We start from the raw sequence: 20,571 nt of genomic DNA, 5'->3' as shown, positions 1-20,571 counted from the left end.
GATAATTTCATTCTCTTTGTTTGTGTCAAACAAAGGAAATCAACTTGATGGTGACCGGTGTGGTGAGAATCTCAAGTGTAGTGGTAGGTAAATAAGGTGGTTGAAGGGTAACAAGGGTAATGAAATCTCGTACTTTAGGGGATGGAGAGTAAGGAATTAGATGGATTGAGGGGTAAGGATGAAATTTCATTCTCTTTTGTTTTGTCAAATAAACCCTAACAAAAGAAATCAATAACTTTATTTCTCTTTTCATTTCTTATAGCCCTCCAGCCAAACGTTAAAGTTTTTCTCTTGGTGATTCACAATATGGTCACTTTAAAAATCATTCCCATAATAGGGTTAAGGTAGGTTTGGATACTACAAACTTAAGGCTTGAATAATAAATAAGTAAAAGGTTAGTTTTTGATAGTTTTTTTTAATATATTTTTAGCACATGAATTCAACAATTACAAAGATTTATTATATCTCCTCCGTTATTTGGTTATGTTGCCCTCATTCGTTCAATTCAACAGTAACATGTTCTACACCAAATTGAAAGATCTGTGAAACATGGTCTCGGTCGGATTGTTCATGCTTAAACAAGAGTTTATTATTTATATTTTATAAACATGATTTGCTGCAAATTATTAAATAACCAACGGAGAGAAGTAATATACACTCATTATTTTTTTTTTTAGGGAATATACACTCATTATTACTAACACATTTGAATAACTTTTTTTTTTTTTTTTTAAGGAAAGGCACTCGAATATAAAGGAGAGAGTTTTCCAGTTTATGAACAATTCAAGGTTATTTTAGTCTTCCTCAACTACTTTTATATGTTAAACCCTAAGACCAAGACTACTTAATTCAATTCAACTCCTCTTCTCTTTCTAATCGCTTCTATATTTTGATCTTCATCTTCCTCCATTATGTAGTTAACTAATCTTCTCCTTTTAAATTATTTTACGCAATTTATTTTCGCAGTACGTTTTTTACTCATTTCAGTACATTTTGTACTGAACTTTCCATTTGGTTACCCCTAACTAAAAAACATCAAACCTAATTCTCTCCCACTCGTCTCCATTGATAACTCTTCAATTCCTCCAAAAATACCCAAATTTATTCAATTATGAATGATAATAAAGCATGTATTCATCTATTATTATTAACTAAATTGATTATTTGTTACTATAATTTTGTATCTTTTGTTAATTAGGGTCTATGTTCAATATAATTAAGGGTTATATTGGTGAGGATGGTGGAGTGTTGGTTTAATTTACTGAGATGTTGCCGGTGAAATGGTCGTTTGCCGCCGGCGAGAAGGACGGCAGAGGGGTCGCCGACGGCCGTTCGACGGGGGCAGGGATGGGAGGGAGAGATAGATAGGGAGAGGGACAGTGTGTTGCTCTGGGTTGTCGGTGAGAGGCAGGAGCGGGTCGCCGGCGGTGAGGATGTGCAGGAGTAGGTGGCCGGCGCTGATGGTGGTGTTTGTGGTTGATGGGTAGTATAAGTACACTGTAGTACGTGTTTTTCTGTGTGTGTTTTGATTTTTTTTTTTTTTTTTAATTGATGTAGTACATTACTACGTACATCGGAGGAGAATACACTACAGAGTAGAGATATGAGAGAGAAAGTGGTAGGGAAAATGAGGAGGGCATATTTGTCAATATTGTACTGTAATGAGTAAAATGTGTACTGCGAAAATCAGCACCCTTATTTTAACAACTATTATATCTCTCATGCTTCAATCAGAATCAATATGAATTTAATTGATTTTTACCATCACGGTGAGAGAAGCTTCAACGGCAGATGAAACATCAAAAAGTATCATCATCTAGGGGTGAGCAAGTTTAGGTCCGGATCGAAAAAATGGACCGGACCGGACCATTTGGTCTGGACCAAACCCGGACCGAATTTTTTAGGTCCGGTCCTCGGTCCTCATTTTTTGAGTTTTCGGTTTTCGGTCCGGTCCGGACCAAACCCGGATATTTTAGGTCCGGACCAAATGGACCGAATTTTATGTTTCTAAAGACTATAATTAGAATATTATAAACTAAATTACCATTTTATCTTCACAAGACATTATAAATTAATATTGAGTATTTTTTTCTCAAAAACAATCTCTAGTTATTCATCAACATTTAATTTAGTGAAACTTAAATGTAATTATCATACACGAAATAGCGAAAGAATTAGTTCTAGGTCCATTTCGGTCTAAGACCGGACCGGACCGAATATTTCGGGTTTGGTCCGGTCCAAGACCGAAAGTTTTAGGTCCGGTCTTCGGTCCACAAAAAATTTATTTTCGGTCTTCGGTCCGGTCCTGTTTGGTCCGGTCCGGTCCGGTCTTGGACCGATGCTCAGCCCCATCAATGGAAAAAAAACTTTGAAGGAGCATGAAATAGTCAATAGAGTTTTTATCGGGATTTAGATTATATAAATAATGGAATCTCATCTTACAAATCTGTTTGAATTAGGTCGTGTTTTTTTTATACTATATTTCCTATAAATTTAAGCTCGAATTCTTTTCATAATAACTCATATTCTTTTCTTAATAACTCGTATTCTTTTCATACATTACAATTTAGTTCAAGCTTATGTTCTTTTTATAATAGCTCACATTCTTCTCATAATAGCTCGTATTCTTATTAGCTCATTTTTTTTAAAAAAATAGCTCGTATTCTTCATGTGCGTACAATTTATGAGTTCATAGACATTTAGTTATGAAATACGATAACATCTGAAACATTATTTGGTCGTGTTTTTTTGAAAGCACATTACATAAAATTTAACTCGAATTCTTTTTATAGTAACTCATACTCTTTTCTTAATAACTCGTATCTTTTCCATACATTACAACTTAGTTCAAGCTCGTGTTCTTTTCAAAGTACATCGTATTCTTCTCATAATAGCTCGTATTCTTTTTAACTTGAATTTTTAAGCTCATGTTTTTTTTTGTATATAATAATAACTCGTATTATTCATGTGCGTACTATTTACGAGTTTATAGACATTGAAATATCATATAAGATCAAATTTGGGGGAAAGGGGAACTTTTGCTAAAGAGAGAAATACAGTACGTTAAGTTTTACGTTGTTGAAGTAAAATTTTTAATTTTTTTAATGGGCTATAGATTATTAATCATATATTATATGGACTCGATGTACAATGCTTCGTACAACGGGATGTATAATTCTATTTGTGAGAGTTTTCTAATACTCTGTAAAAAAGAGTGTAATTGAGTATTTACGTTAAAGAGAGTGCAATTTAAATTCTTCAACAAGTTTTGACTTTTAATTATGAAGAATTGAGTAGAGTATGATAAACATTTGAAAATGAAAGGGCGTTATTGGGTGGCACACAATTTGGACGCGACCTTCCCACATAGAGTGAGTAGGCACCCAATTAAGAATGCATGTGAGAGGGTGACATCCAATTTGGGCGCCATCGGATAGCGCCCTATCACTGTCCTAAACATTTAATTGACAGCTAATAAACATGTTTGGCCATTAAATTTTGACATTTAATTATTGAGAATTGAGTAGAGTATGAACTCCTACCTTGCAAAGATTGAATTTTCGCTTGAAATATTACTTCAAACGTCGGTACAAGAATCATTTAACAGGACTATTTGTTTTTGTTAGAGTTTTTGAAATTGAGAGTCAATTTTTTTTATACGTAAATATTTTTTAGGATGGCTGCACAAAGTCTTTGGTTTGTAGTATCCAAACCTACTTAAAACCCTATTGTGGGAATTATTTTTAAAGTGACTATATTGTGGGAATTAGGGCTGTTAATGAGACGAGATAGTTCGCGAGCAACCCGAGTCCGACTTGGTCAATGCTCGGCTCGGGCTCGGCTCGAGATCTTAACGAGTCAAGCTGAGCTAATGTTGGCTCGGCTCGAAAAGATCGTAAGCGGCTCGAACTTGTCTAATTAGATAAGATATTACTTATATTTTATAAAAATATTTTGTCATGATTATATGTTTGTATCACACCTATAAAAGATATCTCATTGATTTTCCAATATTTGTATATAAAACTTTCGAGCTTTGTTATTGAAAATATTGAGGGGGAGAAAAAAACAAAAATTCAACTATTATATAAGTTAGCAAAGTTAGACAAGATTGGAATGAGCATAGGAGTAAAGGGAAAGAGAGGAAGATTCTTTCGGAGCGGGCAGTCAAACGAGGGCGTGAATGCGAGATGCCAGCGGAATGATCGGCCGGACAGAGGCCAACCGAGCGAAGCTCTTTCTTTTGGCCGCGCCGTGGCAGCAGACACGGAAGTTACAGTTTTTGCTGATGATGATCGCCGGGCCCGGCTTGAACTTAGTATTAGAAAGCTCCCGAACAATCTAAGTACTTTCTGAGAATGAGAAGCGGGGGGAGAGGATTCATTTTACTTTCTCTTTTTGGACTCGTTCCAGCTAGAATCGCCCGAAAGAAGCGACGAGGGCTGTCTACGAAGCCCCCCTGTAGTCGTAGTGTGGTAGGTGGTCCTGCGGAGCTTTCGGAGAAGAATTTCACGTTCTTCCTTTCAGTTGAGCTCGCAAGCTTGATAACGAACACAATTTTTTCAAGCCCCGGTAAGCTCGAGATCGGCTCGAGCCCGAGTTTTACTTTATGAGGACAACCGAGCAAGGCCAAGCTCGGGCTCGGCTCGACTCGTTAACACCCCTAGTGGGAATTATTTTGTCTTTCGACATTATTAAGGAAAACACCCTTCTTTTCATTTCAATTATTGACCTTTATTCTCAAATAAATCAAATAATAAATCTAATTCTATTCTTATATCTAAATTAATTGTAAATTTATTAAATTAGGTCGGGTTTTAGAAATTGAAATTATGATTTTGATAGGGAAAGGGTTGGTGGTGGGGCATAGGGTCGGGTGGCAGGGGAGAGGTGAGCCGGTAGGGAGCAAGTGGGGGAGGGACGGGAGGCCGGGAGGTGGTCGCGTAGTGATACGGAGGAAAGCTGCTGACAACTTAAAAGGTCATGGGTAATTCTGGCTTGAGAGAATGTCAATAAGAAGCACTTTAAACTTTGTTCTTTTGGAATGAAATTGTCTGAATTGATCTAAACTAAAGTGACTGGATCTTAACTGAATTAAACTGATCTGAACTAAACTAAACTCAATGGATTTGAAATGAACTGAATTGAACTTATAAAGGGGCGTTTGGTTCACGCGGGTTTGGAATCGGGAATCATACCTGGGTGGTATCGAGTTGGAACTTGATACCTCATACCTTGTGTTTGATTCAATTTTGGGAGTATGAGGTTAGAAATCAATCAAAGTTAAAAAATCTTCAAAATACAATATTTTTAATAATAATTTTTATAATATTATATCATGTAGATAAAATTTAATCAAATAAATATATAAAAAAATTTTTTTACAATTGTTTTTATCACTTTTTAATATTTCTAATTTGATACCATGAGTATTAATCCCATACCCCCCCCCCCCTTGGATATGAAAAACCCATACCTCATGGGTTTGAGGTACGGGTATGAAACCTTCATTTTCGTCAAACAAATATATGATATGGGTTTGGTTCATTTCAAACCCATACCTTATACCTATATTGGGTGAACCAAACACATGTACTCCGATCATGCTGAGTTTGACATGAACTTAATCGTCATTCCAATAAGAATTGTAATTCTGGCTTGAGAGAATGTCTTTTGTTTTATTTCTTGTTATTTCAAACTCAAGAACATAAAGCACGAGATTCGGGTTCCAACTTAGCCCGAGCAGAACATTCTGCTCTTCAATCCTCGGTAACATCCTTTCTCAGCAGCATTCCCTGTCCAGGCCTGTCGAAATCTCACATGTTTGATAATAAATGTTTTCAACAAAGTTCAGAGAATGTGATCTATCTGTATATATTTAGCCAATTCAGTTCAAGGAAATTGCTAGATCAGTTGAGAACGGTCCCAATATATAGCAGGGTAGAAGAGCGAGAGATCCGACGACTAGACCCACGCCCATTACAAGGCGCTCATTCTTAGCTTATCGCTTTGTGTTGCTAAAAGTTTTGAAGTGGAGTAAGTCATTATTAAGAACTGTATATTATTGCACAACAAACATAAATTAAATAGGTTATTCAAAGATGTACTCAAACTTTTGGATAATGCGAACTTTTGGTCATAGACACAACGAACCTTGTCATCTAACAAGAACAGATTATGGATAACGCGAACTTCTGGTCACAGATGAATTCACTCGAACTGATTATGGAAATTAGGCTTTTCTTACAGATGACACTGACTTTAACTAAAATTTGCAAAGAAACCAAAGAACTAAACATACATCATCATTGGCTCATTGCCCTGACGCGGTGACAGATTTAACGCCACAGATCAATTTACAAGTGACATGCATTGAACAGCTACTGATTTCCTGAGGCAGGGCTGTTTTGGGCTTTGCTCATATCACCCCATCCTCGAACCCATGGTTGTCCGGGTGTTGCTCGAGTCTCTGCAGCAGCATACCTGTTTAGATTTCTTCCAACCTTTTCTCGGACAGCTGTGAACACCTATGATTGTTAAACTGAGTGGTCAAATTCTGTGTTCACAATACAGGCATCAGAAAATTCAATTACTATACTCCATAAACTCTCACAGGATTCTCAATGATTGATTCAGGTGGCTGTTCCTGTTCACTCAACCACCTCCACAAATCGGGGTTCTCCTGTCCGAAACAAACACAACTAGACATAAATTTCATATCGAAGAAACATGAACAGGCAATTCTTGTTATAACTATATCAAGTCAGTGACAACTGACAACTCCATCCTCTAAAGTCCTATGAGTAGCTTACAATTAAAACAAACAGAAAATCAACAATAACCGGCTCATATGAGTTATGTTGTTCCAAATCTTCATTTCTTCCTCTAGTAACTTTAGACACTTGCGCATGGCTTGACACTTCAATATAAGCCAAAAACATCAGTTTTTACTCAAAACTCAAAGCTCAAAACGAGCCCGATTCAACACCTGGACATGTACCTGTGTCCAATAGTTCTAGCTTAGTCCTAGTCTCCTAGACTCCTAGCTACATAGTACCCCGTATATAAGTAAGCATCAACCATGTATCCCGTTTCCATTTTGAAATTTTCCAGTTCATATTTCTTAACCATAAAATCACACAACCCTGTATAATTCGACTCATACTGAAGTTGACAACCTCCATGACAATTTCATACACTAGCTATCACACTATCAGAAGCTAAGAGTCTAGGACATCCCATACATTTTCAGAACTTCACCTCTACATCAACTTCCCTCTTAAGGTACAAGTTCCACTTTGAGCATTTAGGCATCACATGTATGGAAAACAGCAAAGTTCATGGCATAAATTATTCGTGATTGAGTTTGAAATTGCCATCAAAATAAGATTTTTTTTTTTCAATTGTTCTCAAGCTAAATGTGAAACATTCTATGATTTACTATCTCAGCTAACTTAAAAAACTACAAGGAAAACCAAACGAAACTCTATAATCAACGAGCACAAGTCATACAAACTCATAAACATAAAACATAGTACACGATGAGGAATTAATACTCTTACGTGAAATAACAGAAAATTTGTTGACGAACCTGATCAAGAACTTGGGTAAGCGATTTGATTCCATTTTCATCCATGGAATTAATATTATCTTCAACCCACTTTCCTAGTACCAAATCCAACTCCAACAACCCTCTTTGTTTGCTCCTATACAGTAACCTACACCAGGCACAAAACTATGTCAATTTAGTACCAACCAGCATCACAATCATAACTACTACACCTAAACATCGCGACAACAAAAGGCCACATTGCGACAATAAATGATGGTCTCCTACCATCCTCCTTATTCACATTCTCTCCCTCAGCCTATAATACAATACAAAGCTGCATTTAACTTTCGGGAGCTAACCATATCAAACTAGACCAAGATTGTCTATGAAACTAAGGCCCTGTTCTTTTGGACTTAATTTCAGTTCACTTCCTAACTTCAGTTCAATTGTGTTCCGTTCCATGCAGTTCAATTACGGCGGCGGCGGCGGCCTGTTTCTTTTGGACTTGATTTCGGTTAAATAACTTCACTTCCAATCTATTAGTCAATTCAGTGAGTTTCAGTTCAAGAGAACACAACCTAATAATAATCAACATAACAGCCTTTAAAGAAAAATAACCGAAAAGATTATATGTTTACTTCGCCACTTTAATTCAGTGTCGGAGACCTGTAGGTTCGACTGTTCTTTACCTCTAACCTTTCTAACATAACACTCCGACACTTCATTTTAATCAAAAACCGTCAAATCTTCTTTAACACTAGCTAATATGTTCGCGAGAACCGACATGGGTCTCAGAATGATGAGACGGCAGGCCATCCAAGAGAAGATCGTCTGTCCGACCCGGCGAGGTGGAGGTGGGATGAGGCTCAATGGAGGCAACAAAAGCGGTCCATGGTAAGTCCAAAGGCGGTCCGGTGTGACGCGCTGAGGCAGTGGATTCGGACCCTATTCACTGTTCATAATAGTACGACATTGTTTGCTTTGGGCCAAGCCCTCACGGATTTACTCTTGGACTCCTTCCCAAAAAGCCTCGTACTATTATATTTTATTATATTTTGCAGACACTGATCTCCCATCTTTATTCAACCGATGTGGGACATGAGTTAGCACCCTAACAATCCTCCCTCAAACCAAGGACCATTATCGACACCCGAAACATCACCAAGTCCTAATAACCTCCCCTTAGCCGACACACCATGCTACCACGAGCCATGTCATCACCACATGTCACCGCCTGGTCAAGCGAGTGTCCCCACATGCTCCTCCTGAACCTCCATGTTCATGTGCCCTTCTTGGGAATTTGCCACATATGCATATCGAACATCCTCCTGGACCGGCTCCGCCACTTCAGAAGTCCTAAAACACCAATGATCTCTGGCATCCAACCTAGAAAGGACCCACACTAGACCTGTGGCACCCAACACCGAACCTGATAAGGGTCCACGTCCACCTGGTTCAAATGGTCTTTGACCCACAAGACCAATGACGCCTTTGACCAATGACGCCTTTCATTCATTTAACCCTGGACCGGGCTTGCTCAAGGACCCGGGCTTGCTCAAGGACTCAATCTGAGCTAGAGTTCCATGCCTAAGAGTGTACGCCACCTTCAAGTCTTGACTCTATGCTTCTTTATGTGCGGAAGCGTGAATACGTCGTGTTGGGCCTTTGCTGCACCGGTGTCCACTGTTCATAATAGTACGATATTGTCTGCTTTGGGCCAAGCCCTCACGGATTTACTCTTGGGCTTCTTCTCAAAAGGTCTAGTACTATTATATCTTGTAGACACATATGAAGATGATCTTCCATCTTTATTCTTCCGACGTGGGACATGAGTTTGCACCTAACAATAGTTATGTCGTACACTTAATACAATGTCATAAACGAGTTACACACTTGGAGCCGCGTAGGAGTAACATCAAACCGAATAAGATAGTCATATTGAAGCTTGACTTCGAATTTCAAAATTCAACTGGCGACAATTATCTATGGTAAACTACTACGAATAACTACGAAAATTTAAAACAAAACAAAAAACAATAGGAGGATTGAAATTGACCTATTGAGAGTACGCCGCCTACTTTCAGCATCAGAAAGATCAAATTCAGTTGAATATAATCGATTTGCGTCAAGAAGAACTTGTGAATTTCTGCAAATTTCACAAAAATGCAAAAATAAAGTAATTAATTGATTAAATTAAGAACAAAATTTATAGTAAGAGGAGAAGAAATATACTTACAATGATAAATTAGAGGCGGAAATTGGAGGAGTAGCACCAGAGATGCTGCCATGGCGAGGAGAAACCGTGAGATTGATAAAACGGTTGAGAGTTGAAGCTGTTCTTCGCAAAATCGTCATTAAAATTGAAGGTTTTTGAAAGATTTATTGATTGATTGACTGATGAAGAGGAATTGGGGGAGATGTTAGGAAAGGTATCAGAGAGTTGGAAGTTGAAGACGTAGGCGCTAAAAAAGAGTGGGAAAGATATGAAACACGTCTACACCTCTACGGACTACGGTCTACCAAAGTACCAATTAATAATAACTCGACCCGAAAACAGAACACAACATTTAGTGTGATTCGGTTGAAGAGAGGTTAGGTAAATGGGTTACATTCGATATGTAGCGAACATGTAGAAATTTATTTGGGTCGAGTTAAGGTTGACTTATATCAACATAAAATTAAAAGGAACGATCATTTTCTTTTAGATTGATCATAGTTTCGTTGGGGAAATATATTAAATCACACCCCATTTGATATATTATGTGCAATCAAGCCCCTTAACTTATAAATGTAGTAAATCGGTCTCATAAGTTTCTCTCAATGTGCAATTAACCACATATCTTATTTTTAAGAATGAAATTTACAAAATAAATATTTTACTATTGTTGAAAGTTAAAATTATTGATTGAATATTAATCCTAGAATTCTTAATTATTAGAAAGCATGTTCAAATATTTTTTTTTATTTTTTTTGGTGGAAAAATATTTATAATTATAAGAATTTTTAGTGAAGTTACAATCAAAAGTTGCGTGATCAATTTTTTGTTTATATTAAATTTGATTCACACTTTTTGTTGAATATGTAAATATTGTATTTAATTTTTATTAGATATATTTAAAATGGTTTTTATAATAGAAAATAAAAGGTATAGAAAACTTGATTTGTGCTTAATTGCACATTTTTGGAAATTTTTGGGGCTAATTTGCTACAAGTGAAACTTAAGGGTTGATTTGCACATAATACACATAATACATAAGCTATGGGGGTAATTGGCTACATCCCGCTAAGGTAATTAACAAAAATAAGAGATAGCATAAAATATAAGTTTGTCTATACCAAATATTTTCATGTGTATCACATTCAAAAGATGTGTGTGGCGGAGATGCGTATGTTGAGGTGGATGTACGGACATACAAGGAAAGATCGATTAAGGAATGAGGTGATTAGGGAAAAGGTAAATGTGGCGCCAATAGAGGACAAGATGATGGAAAATCGACTAAGATGATTTGGCCATGTGAGAAGGAGACCTATGGACGCGCCAGTTAGGAGGCTGGAGGCTTGGAGAACAGAAAAGGTCCCTAGAGGTAGAGGGAGACCGAGACAGACATGGTTGAGAGTGATAGAGCACGATATGAGATTTCTAGGGCTTGAGGAGAGTATGGTGACGGAGAGGGCACAATGGAGGGAAATGATACATGTGTATTTTTAGTATTTGATGTTTTTTGACATATTTAGTGTTTTTATTTAATTTTAAAAAAAATTATTTGTTCTTCTCTCCTTTTTTACCAATCAATTTCTTATATATTTTACTTGGTTTACTCTTAAGGCGTTCCGGATCCTTAATTCTATTTCGCTTTTCAAAATCGTTTTAATCTTTTCTCTCGATTTAAATTTTATGTTTTTATAAAAGAAATCCGGAATTCGATTTTAAACCCTGTAAGTTTATCTTGACTTTGTATTACATTTTCGCTCTCCTTTTTGTTTTTCATATTTCCCTGGTTATAAAGGATGATTCATGTCAGCCGACCCCAAATCATTTTGGGATTAAGGCTCTGATATTGTTGTTGTTGTATCATGTTTGGAGAGGACACAATAATTAAAACACATTATTCCATACAAAGTGAAAAAAACCTAAACAATCACACCTAATAGTTCACTAAAAACATTAAATTTGATGATCAATTGATGACGACATCGATGTAGTTGCTAATACTAAATACTAATAACTTTTGTAGCAAAATTCTAATAAACTATGGTAAAGTGTAATATAACGTGGCAATATACGCATTCATGTAATTACTGTTGGGTTCCTTTGATTGACAATAACATGCCCATTTAATGTGTGCTATCTTAGTTTACCTTTTCAGGATTTATGATTAAATCAAGCTTGGATTAAGAAGTGTTGAATTGTTGATCACCCAATGTATTGAGTCCTAGGCGTCATCTAATGTACAAGTTAGAAAGTAGAGTATTTTAAAGAAATAGAAACAGTCAAGACCACTGTTACTTTCATAAGTAACAACGGCCTGGACCGTTGCCTTGATTCGTAACACTTGGAACTTCTTATTATCTTTCAAAAGTCATTCACGTGTCTTGCATTTTAAAAGATGACTTTCAGATTTATTTGCAAGGATTTGGCCTTCTAGAAAAAGTGGTTTGAGTAATTATCATTTCAAATTGTTTCCTCTTTGTGCAAATTTGACTCTTTGGTCTTTCATAAAATAAGGATTGCTTTTTGCCATTTTTGTGAAAGCTTGTCATCATGTGACTTGTTTTCCATCCTTTGTTTTCTGAAAACTTATGATCTCTTTTGGATAATTTCAAACACTCTTTCTCTCCTTTGCCTTTTAAATAAGAACCCTCTTTTGTGCAAGTTTGGGAAGTTGTTGAACCTCATCACATGTGATGGTCTTTGACCCTTAAAACCCTAACAACCCACCTTGCTTGCTCTCCCTATAAAAGGCGTGCCTTATCACTTCAAAACCTCAAGACTTTTTCTGAGATTTCATCTAAGTTTGCAAAATTGTTTTCAAAGCTTAAAAATCGAGTCTTTACTTTGCAAAACTTTTAAAAGTCTTCAAGTGTTACAATCATGGCTACTGTTACTTTAATATACTAGACTCTCTCACTTATAAACCGTTGATCTTGTAAAGTTGTCCATCTCAATTCTTTTTAAGAATAAGCTAGTGGAAACTTGATCCTTATAACGTTCTAAGTTTGTGTGTAGAGTTTAGGACGGAGTAGTCTTCAACTCTTTGGCAACCGGAGTAGGTTGCGAGTTGACTTGTTCTAGAACGGAGTAGTTCTTGAACTTGTGTCACAACCGGAGTAGGTTGTTGTCTTTTTATTGTACGGGTTTTTTAGTAGTTGGAGTAGATCACTAAAATTAATCAATAAAAAGTAGATTGGACGTAGGCACTTGAGTTTTTGCCGAACCAATTTAAAATCCTCGTGTTTGATTTTATTTGTTTTATTCCGTTGCTCTTTATTTCGTTTGCATTTGCTTTGCTTAACTTTTGAAGTAACAGTTCCACATACTGTCACATTTAGTCTGCAGTCTGTACTTCATAAACTGAGACAAATAGCTACAGTCAGAACAATTGTTACCTTCATACTTCAGCAAACGTTCATTTTAATACTCGTTTAGTTTCTCTATATTATTCGAAGTATTCTCCTGTCTCTTTTCATCCTACAACTCACTTTAAATTAATAAAGTTGAAGTTAAAATTTTTAAATAGTACCTAATTCACCCCCTCCCCCTCTTAGGTAATTGAATCCATAAACTCAACAATTGGTATCAGAGCCTCGTGCTCTTGATCGAGGCTAATCGCCTTAAAGTTTGATTCGTGGGTAATGGATTCCGAGAAACACTCCAAGATCCCGGTCTTTACCGGTGCGAATTTTGGATGGTGGAAACTCAAAATGGAACATTACATCAAAAGCATAGACTATCAATGTTGGAACATCATCCAAAATGGACCTCTTGTTATTGAGGAAACCGATATCTTAAAACGGTTTCACCAAAACGAAAGAGGAAAAAGATTACAATGAAAATGACTTCAAACTTGCCGAAAGAACTCCAAAGCAATGTCAATTCTTCAACGTTGTGTTGGTGAGGGGGAAGTTAGTGGAATCTCTGGATGTCCTACGGCAAAATCTATTTGGGATTCTCTTGTACTTGCTTATGAAGGGACATCCCAAGTAAGAAAACACTGTGTTGACCTTCTCATGTAACAATATGAGATGTTTAGAATGTCAGAGGACGAGTCCATAAATAGTTTTTCTTCACGTTTTTCTTGTATTATTAATGAGCTAAAGAGTCTAGGAAGGAATTTCGAGTCCGAGGACATCATTCAAAAAATCCTTCGTAGTCTAACCTCTAAGTGGCAACCCAAGGTCACCGCCATAGAGGAAGCTAAAGACTTGTCAACCCTATCTCTTCATGAACTAATGGGATCACTAATGGCTCATGAGTTTAATCTCGACAAGCATTCTAATGAGTCCTCAAAGGGAAAGAGTCTCACCCTCACATCCTCTCCAAGTGATGGAGAAGATGAGGAGGAAGACGAGTTTGCTATGTTCTCAAGGAATCTAGCCGGGTTAGTCAATGGTCAAGGAAACAAAAGGTTCACTAATAATTACTCGAAAAAATGCTTTCCTAAGAAACGACCTAATTCCACCGTGGGATGCTTTAAATGTGGTGATAAAACTCACCAAATTAAAGAATGTCCCAAGTGGGATGACATCAAATCAAAGGAAAGAAGAGAAAAAGTTAAAAAGGACTATAAACATAGAGTCATGAGTGCAATTTGGGGAATGTCCGACTCCGAGGAAGATGAGGAGCTCAACGAGGAGGAACTAGAGGCTAAAATGTGTCTTACAAGTCATCTTAAGGACAAAGTCTCAAAAACCTCAAAAATCGAACATCTAAGATGCCTCATGGCTAATCCCGATGACTCCGAATCCGATTCCGACAACGAGGTAAATCATCTAAAGGCCAAGGCTAGAACTTACTCCAAAGAGAAAGTATGTAAGCTTCTTGACCAACTTTTTGATAAGTGTCGGTTTCAAAATGATAAGCTTGAGGTAATGCAAAATGAGATTGAGGAAATTGCTCAAGATAACTTTAACCTTAAAAATGAACTAAAAGCAACAGACAGCGTCACTGTCACCTCTGAGGCTTATGATGAAGTTAAAAGAGTCAACAAGTTGAACAAATATTTGACTAAAGAACTAGAGCGTCTTAGGATGACCCCCACGGACGTCTCTGACCCTGAAAATGTCAACACTACCTTGGTGATGCAAGTTTCCTCACTAACCAAGGAACGTAATGATCTTTTGAGGGACAAAGATGCTCTCGAAAATGAAGTTTATGACCTTGTAGTTAAGATTGTAGACCTAAGAGAAACAGTGTCTGGGACTGTTGCTTCTGACAAACATTTAGACAAGTCCAATGAGAAAATTGAATGTTTGGTCATTGAAAACAAGTGTCTAAAAGGTGAGGTAGTTAGTCTCAAGAAAGAAATAGAGGTTCTTCATGAGAGGCTTACTTTTCTTCAAAAGGGTATGCCCGAGTGTAGCACTTCTAGATCTACTCCTCATCATAGATCCGATGAATTTGTTGATCTAAACAAACGTCTTGATGAGATGACATCTAAATATGAAGAGTCCAAAGAAAAAATCGGATATCTCGTGTCTAAACTCAATAACCACACCCATGACTTCATAGTTGAGAAAAGGTTGTCTATAGAAAGTGTAAACAATGATGAACTCAAGAGGGAAAAACAAAAGAATTTGCATCTCCTCTCCAGAGTCAATGACTTGACCAATGAACTTGTAAGTGCTAAAAACATCACTGAAAAATGGGAAGGAAGTCAAACCGTGTTAAAATTTCTCACAAGTCAAACCGAGAGATGTAACAAAGTTGCTGGTTTGGGCTTCAAATGGAACAGTCAGACAAACTGTTGCATCCAGAAGCCTAAAACTGATTTTAGAAGAAGGAAATACGTTGGTCTTCCCGAGTACATTATTTGCAACTATTGTGGTAAGAATGGTCATGTCTTAAATGCTTGTAGAAGACGGATTGATGACATTAACAAGAACATCAAAGTAATAAAGCAAATATGGATTAGGAAAGACACCGTAAGATATGTTGATCACAAAAGGGGACCCAAGTTTGTTTGGGTTCCTAAACTAAAAGTCTAATCTTGTGTAGGGCTTGGTGAGAGGCGGCCGCAATTGGTAATTGGATAGTGGATGCTCTCGTCACATGACAGGTGATAGAAGCTAATTACTCTCACTTAAAGCATATAATGGTGGCACGGTAAGGTTTGGTGACAACAAAAAAGGTTAAGTAATTGGCATTGGGAAGGTTGGTAAGTCACCATTACTTTGTATCGACAACGTGCGGCTTGTCAAAGGTTTGAAGCATAATCTCCTTAGCATTTCTCAACTTTGTGATAAGGTTAATATTGTAGAATTTAGTGCTAATGAGTGTCGAATAATTGATGTCACTACTAATGAACTAATACTCGAAGGAAGACGTGTACTTAACTAATTTGAACACTCTATCCGGTCATACCATGTCTTGCATGCGTGTAATGAACAATGATCCTTGGTTATGGCATAAAAGGTTTGGTCATGTTAGTACTAAACTACCCTTAAAAGACTCGACCTAGTTGAAGGCATTCCCAATATGAAGTTTGATTTTGATAAAGTGTGTGATGAATGTGCTAGAGACAAACATGTTAGAAGTTCCTTTATATCCAAAAGAATTGTGAGTACATCTCAACCTTTACAACTTCTACATATCGACTTGTGTGGACCAATGAGAACTAGAAGTAGAGGTGGTAGTCGTTATGTGTGTGTCATTGTTGATGATTACTGTAGGTTTGTTTGGGCACTCTTCTTAAGCTCTAAGAATGAGGCATTTGAAGAGTTTCTAATTTGGTTAAGAAAGATACAAAATAAAGTTAATTTAAAACTTGTTTCAATAAGAATCGATCATGGAACCGAATTCGAAAACTCGTCATTTGGTGCTTATTGTGATGACAATTGTGTAGATCATAACTTCTCGGCTCCTAGAACCCCACAACAAAATGGTGTGGTTGAAAGGATGAATAGGATCCTTGAAAGTATGGCTAGAACAATGTTATTATGTAGTAAGTTGCCTAAGAACTTTTGGGCCGAAGCGGTAAATACCGCTTGCTACATTCATAATCGTGTCATGATAAGGAGTATCTTGAATAAAACTCCCTATGAATTACTACGTGGAAGAAAACCCAATATTTCATACTTTAGATGCTTTGGAAGTAAATGTTTTGTTCATAACAATGGTAAAAACAACTTGGGTAAGTTCGATCCACGTAGTGATGAAGGGGTATTTATTGGCTACTCCGATCATAGCAAGGCCTATAAAGTTTACAATAAACGAACCATGTTGATTGAAGAAAGCATCCATGTCATTTTTGATGAATCTAATGTGCTTGGACAGGTACAAAACGTGGAAGAACAAGATGATGATGATGAGTTCGAGATTGGTCTTGTTCGAAAGGATTTCGTGTTCGAGGAAATAGAAGCTCCCAACGTTGATTTGCAACAGCCACAGGGACTGTTACCTTCAAAGGAAAGCTGCAACTCAGGGGGAACACGTGGTACACCTGCTGCTGTTTCCCCTCTGGATGCAACAGACCTAACGACTGTTGCATCCACCTCCAGAATTGAATCAACTCAAAACAGTGCTGATGAAGACCACTCTAAGCAAATGGAAACAGTCACTGAGACTAATGCTACTAAGGGGGAACAAGAAACAATTGTTCCAAAAAAGTGGAAACATCAAAGCTCTCATCCACTCTCAAATCTCACAAGCGATCTCAACTCGGGAATTCGAACAAGATCATCCTTCAACAATCTCGCTCATCTCAACGAGTATTGTGCCCACACTGCGTTCCTCTCTCAAATTAAACCCCGCCAATGTAACAGTCGCTCTGACTGATGCTGATTGGTTGCTTGCCATGCAAGAAGAACTCAATCAATTCAAAAGATATGAGGTATGACACTTAGTCCCTAGACCGCCTAATCGTACCGTCATTGGTACTAGGTGGGTCTTTCGCAATAAACTTGATGACTCGAGAGAAATTGTAAGGAACAAGGCTAGGCTAGTGGTGCAAGGTTATAACCAACAAGAAGGTATTGACTACGATGAGACCTATCACTACTACAATTATGGGCTAAGAGGACGGTTCAAAACCGTCCTTATTACTTAAACAAACCGTCCTTAATTCACCCGTCCTCGTTGCCTAAGAGGACGGTTAAAATAAAGTCAAACCGTCTTCGTTGGTTTTTAAAAGCAGGATGGTTGTCTATGCGAACCGTCTTCTTTTTATTTTCTAAGAGGACGGATGCGCGTCATAACCGTCTTGTTTAGGATAAATGGCGCGCACAATTTTTTCGCCAGCTTCATGACGCTTTGTCAAGGAACCGTCTTCTACACATTTTTACGCCAATTTTTGAAATCAATTTCGCGCTATTTTTTAAAATCAATTTCACACCAATTTCCGAATTTTTGCGCCAATTTTTAAAATCAATTTCGTGCCAATTTTGAAATCAATTTCGCGCTAATTTACAAATATAGCGTGCACAATATTGAGGCGCATCCATACGCTTTCACACAACCATATTTTTAAAAAGGAAATTGTTTCATCCATACCCTATACGAAAATAGTCGTATAGCTTAAATATTATATCCGACTACATTTAAAAAAAAACCAGCAAATTTTACACTTATACTCTAAAATCCAACCAAACAAAACCAAATAAGTGTGAACCTCCAAAATACAAGCTACCGACAATTGATTTTTGAACACAAGCACTAACACGAGTTTCTCCGTCCACAAACCATCACATAAACTATCCGATCAGCCTAATTACTTTAGACGTTGCCATCAAATACTTGCGCCTTGAACTCCAATGCATATTTAGCCCAAATATTCCGCACCTCATCAATTTGCTCAACCGAGGAGTATGCCTTTGGAGCTTTAATCATGAACTACATACAAAGTAACCAAAAAACACAATTACAATTATTTACATACCAACATGTTTAATTTATATAAAATGAAGTAAATATTGAAACAAAATAAACAAATGAAAGGACGTACATTTGGAATAATATTAATATATCGTCGTCTAATGATCTCGAACATATATCGGCAGACATAAAATCCACATAAAACGGACCCAAAGGGCTGTGTAGGACACTAAAATCAAAATCATGTCAACTACAACATATATACAATAAGCCCACAACAATAAAACATAGACTATATAATTTAGGAGATAAAAGTACTACTTCCTCCATTCAACTCCACTCTACCACTTTCCTTTTTTACGTTTGTGTAGATACCTCATTTCTGCACCTCTCGCAAACCACCCGGTGATGATTAGGCCGCATGTTTGGTACGCGGAACGATTTGTGACAGTTCGTAAGATTATCGTCAAGTGATTGCTCAAATATTAATGTCTACCTCTTAGTTGTCATCTACGTGCCGATACGGTCGTTTTGACAGTAATTAGAGTACATTCGGAGTCCGGGCCTAAAACCGTCTCCATTTTCTGATAACCGTTAAATCCCGAGTCAGAATGTTCTGGAATGTTCCGGATATTTCTATTCCATATTTCACACTTTTTATCTTTTAGTAAACAATTTCTCGTAATATTCACACAAGATATTAAGGAAAACCGAATTATTTCCGTCCTACCATAACTTAAACACGAAAATCTTTCTTCCGCAGGTGGAAACCACTTGGGAACAGACGCAGCAGGTGCTGCGCCTCTTCCAAGAGACGCAGTGGTTGCTGCGCCTCTTCCCAGGTCCTTTTCTGCGTAATTTCCGTATCTTTTTCATATCTTTCCGAGATTCACTTCCAAAGAGTCTCCGAAACCCTAATTCCTTCACGTGATTAGTATAAATAGGAGCCTTCGCTCCTCATATTTCTCACGCGAGTGTCCGCCCTTCTCTTCTCCCTTTGCATTCTAGACCTTTGTTCTTACTTTTTGGCGTCTACGTGCTTGAACATTCGACCACGTAAGCTCGGATCCTTCTGAGTACCAGCCTCGTTTGCATGACCGACCAATTTGACCAACTCCACAATCAATCAACTTAATTAATCTAATCGTTTTCCTCTTACGAGGGCACTTTCTTTGCATTCGCGTCGAGCATCACTAATTGATATCTTAGTCCTTCTCGTTTCGTCAACATGTAAGTCTGAGGGTGTATAATCTCTCTTTTATTTATTGTATTTTAATTATTGTAATCATTATTGTAAGGTTTATGTCGAAAATACCTTTTGAAACCGATTTCTAAAACCGTCTTTAAAACCTCTTTTTACGGATTTCCAGTAGATAACCGTCGAGAAAGGACGCAAAGAATCGCTGCGCCTCTTGAAGGAGCGCAGCATGCCTTTGCGCCTCTTCGTGAGGGCCGCGATTCTCGCTTCCTTTCTTCTTCGTTCGTCCTCTGTAATTCGTCGTGTTTATTTATTTTTCATTTGTTTGTTAATTCTTTGACACACAATCACATAATAATTTCACATGTATATCATTAATCATCATCATTAGTTAGTATAATTCATTGTTAAATCCGACTTAAATCCCTTATAATCAATATTTGCGGGTTTTCGTCATTAAATTCAATCCGGGTTGTAGAAATTCAATTCATCAATATTGGGTCTCTGGAATTCATCTTTGACATATTTGCATCTGTTTATTATTGTCACCATCGTATATTTGTCACTAATTCGTTACAATTAATCTATTTTATTCACTCATGTCACTAATCAATCATTCTTTCGTGTAAATTAATTAGTTATATTCCGTCTCATCCATGTTTTGTTGTTTTTATGACCCATTAATCACATGTAAATAACATATTAATCACTTTCATCTGAGTAAATAATTTAATCAATCGTTAAATTTACCAATTGATATTAACAATTCGCAATTAAAATTCGGCTTCACGA

The 20,571-nt window shown here is 37.1% G+C and overlaps 2 protein-coding genes across 2 annotated transcripts in view; one reads left to right on the top strand and one right to left on the bottom strand.

Moving 5' to 3' along the window:
- LOC141601802 (uncharacterized) overlaps nucleotides 1–20,571 on the top strand; it is a 157,420-nt gene that overhangs the window by 40,476 nt on the left and 96,373 nt on the right. The window lies entirely within an intron of this gene.
- Nucleotides 6,166–10,058, bottom strand: LOC141601784 (succinate dehydrogenase assembly factor 2, mitochondrial-like). Its single transcript, XM_074422088.1, has 5 exons — nucleotides 9,789–10,058; nucleotides 9,609–9,698; nucleotides 7,592–7,718; nucleotides 6,614–6,682; nucleotides 6,166–6,527 (listed from the first exon to the last, which is right to left on the bottom strand). The coding sequence occupies exons 1-5, from the start codon at nucleotides 9,905–9,907 to the stop codon at nucleotides 6,381–6,383; spliced, it is 552 nt and encodes a 183-aa protein (XP_074278189.1). The 5' UTR covers nucleotides 9,908–10,058; the 3' UTR covers nucleotides 6,166–6,380.

This window comes from Silene latifolia, chromosome 1 (genome assembly GCF_048544455.1).
Source record: "Silene latifolia isolate original U9 population chromosome 1, ASM4854445v1, whole genome shotgun sequence".
Taxonomy (NCBI): domain Eukaryota; kingdom Viridiplantae; phylum Streptophyta; class Magnoliopsida; order Caryophyllales; family Caryophyllaceae; genus Silene; species Silene latifolia.
This window is presented reverse-complemented; position numbering and strand designations above follow the sequence as displayed.

Excerpts from the sequence above, each read along its gene's own strand:
- LOC141601784 (XM_074422088.1), bottom strand. The coding sequence starts at position 9,907 with ATGACGATTTTGCGAAGAACAGCTTCAACTCTCAACCGTTTTATCAAT. Across the intron at positions 9,699-9,788 it reads TCCGCCTCTAATTTATCATT|AAATTCACAAGTTCTTCTTG; the intron begins GTAAGTATATTT and ends TGAAATTTGCAG. Across the intron at positions 6,528-6,613 it reads AATCAATCATTGAGAATCCT|GTGTTCACAGCTGTCCGAGA; the intron begins GTGAGAGTTTAT and ends TAACAATCATAG.